Genomic DNA, 7,149 nt, shown 5'->3' on the forward strand with positions numbered 1-7,149 from the left:
GAAAAACATTTTCATGAGCGATGAGACAAATTTACAAATGACAGAATATTGTCAGAAAGAGAAAGTGACAATTACTCGATAAAGTACTGATGAACGTGTTCTGCTGATAGTAAATTTGTCCAAAATAAGCAAAGACAGAAATGTACAAGACCAGAAGGACAATAGTGCAGTGCTCAACTTATGACATCACAAGTTGGATTCTGGTTAAAATTCTGGTGATGTCTACCTGGAAAACAGGTTGAAAATATTACATTTTTGCATCATAGTAATCTTTCTACGGAGTTTTATATGAAGTACAAAAAGTGGGACTTCAGGGGATTCCTTTCTCTCTAATACAACATACGTAAACCAATTATTCTTGTCGTAAAATAAATAAATCGAAACACTAATGCCACGTCTTTCCAGCCCTCTTTCAGAGCAGGCTGCAAACAGAAGTGAAGCAGACTGTAGTCTTCAGTGTTGTGATGGGGGCGTGTCCCGGCTGGTGATGGGGGCGTGTCCCGGCTGGTCATAGGGGCGGCGAATTAATCTTGGTCATATTTAACCCAGCGTCGACTGCGCATGTTTTCTATCTGCAGAAGAGTTGACGGTAAGGGCTCAACGTGTCCTTTTGTTGTGCGACTGTTTTAAAGCTAACCTGCTTGTGTCATCATTTTCTGCTTTGCCTTGTGCTGTTACAGCTGCGTGCTTTGTGCTGGCTTCACTTCAGCATTACGAACAGTTCCCTTATGTAGCGTCACTTCTCGTATATTCCTCATTATTATTCTGCACAGTAAAAAGTCAGCACAGGCTGCAGCTGTCATTAATTGTGTGTCTTTTTTTTTTGTTGCAGGTCCACTCTCCTTGTGAAAATGTCCCAGTCAATCCTCGACACCATGCCCGGAGCCGCCACAGGGACCGTGGTGGTCACAGACCCTCTGAATTTCTGGGGTGGGAAGAGAGTGAAACCCCGGGAGGAGAAAAACGCAGAGCCCGTGTTTGAACCTTCAACTGGTAAATACAGCCCAATAAAGCCTGGCTCCTTAGTTATTCAAGGAGTCATTATTTATTCAAGGAGTCATACTATATAATGAACAATGGAGTTAAAGCTGAGAGCAGACCGTTAGGGTGACACATCTGGTTCACCCTGAGGACAGGCTGTTATGTAACTGAACCCAGACTAACACAAGTGAACTACTCCCTCTTTAACGGGGTGGAGTATCTGATTTCATAATAAGATAAAGAGAAGATATACTTTATTCATCCCAGCAGAGAAATTTAGGTGTTCCAGCAGCCAGCATACACACAAACACACAACACATATATACATACAAACACACAACACAACACATATTTACACACAACACATATACATACAAACACACAACACAACACATATATACACACAACACATATACATACAAACACACAACACAACACACATATACACACAACACATATACATACAAACACACAACACAACACACATATACACACAACACATATACATACAAACACACAACACAACACATATATACACACAACACATATACATACAAACACACAACACAACACATATATACACACAACACATATACATACAAACACACAACACAACACACATATACACACAACACATATACATACAAACACACAACACAACACACATATACACACAACACATATACATACAAACACACAACACAACACATATATACACACAACACATATACATACAAACACACAACACAACACATATATACACACAACACATATACATACAAACACACAACACAACACATATATACACACAACACATATACATACAAACACACAACACAACACACATATACACACAACACATATACATACAAACACACAACACAACACATATATACACACAACACATATACATACAAACACACAACACATATACATACAAACACACAACACAACACATATACATACAAACACACATATATACATACAAACACACAACACAACACATATATACATATATACACACAACACAACACATATATACATATCCCACCCATACAAAAAACATGAGCCCACAATACATAGCCAGGATAAAAAAGTGGTATGGATGGGCCATGTGCATAAGTAGCTGTTACTCATAGATAACAGTACAAAATACTAGCTCTGCCAGTGCATAGTATGATAGATAAATAAATAATTATTATAAAAAAGCAGTTAAGTGTGCAAATATACAGGTGCACAATACAGTTTGATATATGCAGCTCAGGCTAAAGTTTAAACATTTTATCACATTCAAGTGATAAAACTAAATGACATAATTTAAAAAAAAAACTTTTCCTTCCGATTTGCCACCTTATTTATAATTTGAGTTTTCACCATAATCCATTCTACTTTAATTATCTTTCTGTTTTCTATTGCTCGTTGTGTTATTGTTTTTTTATTATCTCAAGGAATTTAATGATCATTTCGCTGCATATGTACAGTAAAGCCATTTAGATTGCCTGTGGGTTTTAAAAAGGGCAATCAACCAAAATGCGTAAATGGTATGAAAGTTTTATAAACATTGTTTTCACCAAATCATAAAAGTATAAAGTGGTCATCGTTTGGAAAATATACAGACATATTAAGAAGATGTAAAAATTTAATATTCTCCTAAAGGCAACACTGACACAACCTCACACATTCACTTACAAAGACTTTTTAAACTTTTGTTATATTGTATTTTGAGGCGATTTGGGCTAGGAGAGTTGAAGAGACATGAAATGTCAGGAGAAGAGAGGGGGGCATGAGGTGCAGCAAGGGACAAAGACGGGACATGAACCCATGGCTGCTGGGACTGGACTACGTCCTCCGTACATTGGGCCCACGTCATAACCATTCAATTCTGCTATGTTTAATGTTGTGGTATTGTTAATCTCTTGAAACCTGAAATTACAAAGTCAAACTCTTATTCTTGGGTTTTGTCTTGGACTAAAGCTTGTGTGTAACCTGTTGATGTCGTTCCTGCAGGCCGTGTCCTGTGTCAGATGTTCCCCTGTGGGTCTGAGGAGGTGGATGAGGCCATAAAGAGCGCCCATGCTGCCTACCTAACGTGGAAAAAGATGGCAGGCATGGAGAGGGCTCGGGTGATGCTCGAGGCCGCCCGCATTATCAGGGTGAGACGGTCATAACTGAAAACTAGTCAGCGAGATGTCAGTGTTGTGCAACACAAATTAAGGCTGACTGTTGCAAGCCTGCAGACACTGGTTGTTTATTAACAGCACTGACTTGCCCGCACCCTGAACTGCTGGCCTACATTTGCACAAGATCAATCTTTGTTGCCTCGTTAAAGGAACAGAACCTCATTTAGTTGCTGTATTTGCATAATATGAAAGCTATTTACATGAAGTTACCTTAAGTGCCAATTCAAATAATTCAATCCAAGTTGCACATTTATTAACTTTATTTCTGTTCTTCCACAACAAAATAGGAAAGAAGGGAGAAAATCGCAAAGCTGGAAGTGATCAACAATGGCAAGTCCATCACTGAGGCACTGGTGGATGTTGATATCGCTTGGCAGTGTATTGAGTACTACGCTGGCCTGGCTGGTACACTCGCAGGTGGATGCTCAAAACTTTCCTTCGTGTAAAAAAAAAAAAAAAAAAAAAAAAAGAAGTAATTTTTCAGCTTCAGACACTTGGTATGGTGTTGTCTTAACATGTTCTTAATGTTTCACTCCTTGAAGGCCAGCACGTCCAGCTTCCTGGGGGAGCATTCGCCTACACAAGGAGGGAGGCCCTGGGTGTGTGCGCTGGGATCGGTGCCTGGAACTACCCTTTCCAGATCGCTGCATGGAAGTCTGCTCCTGCTCTGGCCTGTGGTGAGTGTATATTACCAAATCCTTTTAAGAGTTCAAGGAAATATTCGTACCATTTTTGTGCAGCAGTTATGTGTCTTCTTCTGTGCCCCTTTATATCATCTTGTTGTGTTTAGGTAACGCCATGGTGTTCAAGCCGTCTCCAATGACTCCGGTCACTGCCGTCATCCTGGCTGAGATCTACAAAGAGGCGGGGGTTCCAGACGGGCTTTTCTGTGTGGTACAAGGTGGAGCAGAGACGGGCAGCTTGCTCTGCCATCACCCAATGGTGGCTAAAGTCTCCTTCACTGGCAGTGTGCCCACAGGAAAAAAGGTACAGACACCACCGATTAACACAATGCTGTGATTTTAAACCTAATCTTAACAAAAAAAAAGATTCTTCTCTTTAAATGACAGAGGTGGTGCTCTGTCATGTTTTGATACAACGTGAAGAGGCTTTACATTTGAAGAGTAAACTGTCATTATGTGAAGATGCAGTTTTGAGTTGAGACTTAATTGATTCATCAGAAGTGATGGAGAATTAAAGCGATTGATTTTATTTAAATGTTTTAAGACAGTGCAGGAGTTCCCTTTAAAGTATTATAAATAGTGATGTATAAGATGATAATGTATTAACCTTAAGAGTTTGTGCTTCGTCTTTTCTTTTTCTTAAATGTGCAAAAGGTTGTTTTTAACCGGTTGAGATATTATTTCCAGCATGGTGATCGCCAACAATGGGACTCAGAAGCCCCCCTGCAGTAACAAATGGGTGACGTCACTCAGGCTTTGTTAATTAATATTTACAGTCTATGCTTCTTCTTGATCTCAGGTCATGGAAATGTCTGCAAAGGGGGTGAAGCAGGTGACTCTGGAGCTCGGGGGGAAATCTCCCCTCCTCATCTTTAAGGACTGCGAGCTGGAGAACGCAGTGAAAGGAGCACTCATGGCAAACTTCCTGACACAGGGACAGGTGTGACTGTTGTGTCTTTCATACATTTTATCATACGATTTAAAAAAAAAAACTCAACCTAGTCTCATTCATTTTGTCTCAGCTTTGACTGATCGACATTGATTCCTGTGTCGTAAAGGTTTGCTGCAATGGGACCAGAGTGTACGTGCAAAGAGAGATCATGCCCCAGTTCCTGGAGGAAGTGGTGAAGAGGACCAAGGCCATCCCTTTGGGTGACCCCCTGCTGGAAGACACCCGAATGGGAGCGCTGATCAGCAAGCCACAGCTTGAGAAAGTGCTGGGATACGTCAGTCAGGCCAAGAAAGAGGTTTGTGTTTCATCATTGTATTATTAGATTAAAGGAAACTACAATGTGTGGTGAGGCGTTTAACTGAGAACTAATACCCTCTGATAATACTTACAGTACCTTTACCAGCCATGAATCTGGTTATTTAAAGTGTGATCAAACATACCTCAGGTCTCAGAGTATTTGTCTGATATATCTGTTTTCAGGGAGCTAGAGTTCTTTGTGGAGGAGAGCCTTATGTCCCCAGTGACCCCAAATTGAAAGGGGGCTACTTCATGTCACCCTGCGTACTTGGTAAGTCTCTTGATATAGTCTGCAACATGTCATTTTAACTTCTTTCAAAACTTATTTGGGCGGCTGTGGCTCAGTTGGTAGAGTCGGTCGTTTCTGAACCGGAAGGTGGAGGGTGCGATCTCAAGCTCCTGTAACAACATGTCCAATGTGTCCTTGGGCAAGACGCTTAACCCTGAATTGCTCACACTGTCTAGGCGGCGGCATATGAATGTGTATGAATGGGATTAGATACGTTTGATGTATACTTACATAGAAACCTCTGCCGTCAGTGTGTGAATGTGTTGGTGTGACATGTGGTGTAAAAGAACTTTCAGTAGTCAGAAGACTAGAAAAGTCTATTTACCATTTATTTGTGTCCACTGCTGCTACTGGAGATAAGCATTAAATAAACCAGAGAGTATCTACTGTATCCAGGTCCACACTGTATGAACGTCCAGTCCTTCTCCCTGCACAGATAACTGCAGAGATGACATGACCTGTGTGAAGGAGGAGATCTTTGGCCCGGTCATGTCCGTGCTGCCGTTCGACACGGAGGAAGAAGCGATCAAGAGGGCCAACAACACCACCTTCGGATTGGCCTCTGGAGTCTTCACCAGGTCAGAACAGGACTCGGGAGCACACTTTAGTTTGTCACAGCTCGGCAGCATGTCAAAAACGCTAATTCACAGCGCTGCAGAGGGCTTGACTTTGTAGATAGTGAGGTGTTTGCAGTTCAGAGGTTCAACAAAGGAAAATACTTGCACTACCTGATGCTTATAATCTGAAATCTTTTCCTTTCCTCCGTCTGTAGGGACATTTCTCGAGCCCATCGTGTGGCTGAGAATCTGGAGGCAGGAACGTGCTTCATTAACAACTACAACATCAGCCCTGTAGAGGTGCCATTCGGAGGATACAAGAACTCAGGTTGGATATTTTAGAGTAAAAGAAGTCATCATAATTGTAAAGGATTTATGTAGGTATTGATTCGTGTTATTGCAGTGAGTGACCCAGAGATGATTATTATCAAATAATCCAGGTTGGTTGAAAACAGGCAGTGTGATTTATATCATCTCCTTTGTGCTTCTCCAGGCTTCGGCAGAGAGAACGGCCAGGTTACGATCGAGTACTACTCCCAGCTGAAGACTGTCGTCGTGGAGATGGGTGACGTTGAAAGCCTTTTCTAAAAGCCGCTTGCCAAGTTTACACTGCTGTGTCAAACTGTGAACAGAGCTTCAGCATTGAGTCATGTGCTACGCAGACACGAGTACGTCTAGCACTCTCTTGTTCCTCATCTGTGAAGATAGAGATGCAAACCTGCTTTAAGTTCCTTAGTGGAACTACTTTTAGTATTGAGCGAGTAGATCAGTACAGACCCTGATGTGTTTCTAACTGTGAATTAGAAAAAGAGCTCATGCTGATGTTCTGTGAAGTTTAACCAAGAGCCTTAAATAGAAATACTGTAGAAGCATTTGAACAGAAACACTTTCTAACACTTCTGGTGTCACTTTCTTATACTGTTTGCTTATCTGTTGCACACTTTTGATCAAGAAATGCCCTTTTTTCAAAATAAAATATTTCAGATACAAAGTTTCTGTTTGTGGTTTCTTCTCATTTATTGATAAAACCAACTGATTGAAGGGGCCAGTTTTTATTATGTCCATATTCGTCTGTGTCAATACAATTAACAGGCTGATACATCACACCCTAAAACAATAACACATCATGTCCATCTTGCTATAGTGACACTCAGCTGTCTCATTATTTGTTCAAATAAAGCCTCAACAGTTAACTGTAACTCTGGTATCA

The 7,149-nt window shown here is 41.0% G+C and overlaps 1 protein-coding gene across 2 annotated transcripts; it reads left to right on the plus strand.

Annotated features, from left to right (window-relative positions):
- Nucleotides 1-565: 565 nt before the first annotated feature.
- On the plus strand, nucleotides 566-6,933 carry aldh9a1a.1 (aldehyde dehydrogenase 9 family, member A1a, tandem duplicate 1). Of its 2 annotated transcripts, none has more exons than XM_020630619.3 (12): nucleotides 566-589; nucleotides 833-993; nucleotides 2,989-3,134; nucleotides 3,449-3,578; nucleotides 3,704-3,838; nucleotides 3,952-4,148; nucleotides 4,644-4,784; nucleotides 4,903-5,091; nucleotides 5,277-5,364; nucleotides 5,819-5,960; nucleotides 6,155-6,267; nucleotides 6,433-6,933. In XM_020630619.3, exons 2-12 carry the CDS (start codon nucleotides 852-854, stop codon nucleotides 6,525-6,527), a joined length of 1,518 nt encoding a protein of 505 aa, XP_020486275.3. In that variant the 5' UTR covers nucleotides 566-589; nucleotides 833-851; the 3' UTR covers nucleotides 6,528-6,933. The 2 variants fall into 2 exon arrangements, with proteins under 2 accessions (XP_020486275.3, XP_065812140.1); XM_065956068.1 differs by lacking the exon at nucleotides 566-589 and adding an exon at nucleotides 707-730.
- Nucleotides 6,934-7,149: the final 216 nt, after the last annotated feature.

Source organism: Labrus bergylta, chromosome 6, assembly GCF_963930695.1.
Source record: "Labrus bergylta chromosome 6, fLabBer1.1, whole genome shotgun sequence".
Lineage (NCBI taxonomy): Eukaryota > Metazoa > Chordata > Actinopteri > Labriformes > Labridae > Labrus > Labrus bergylta.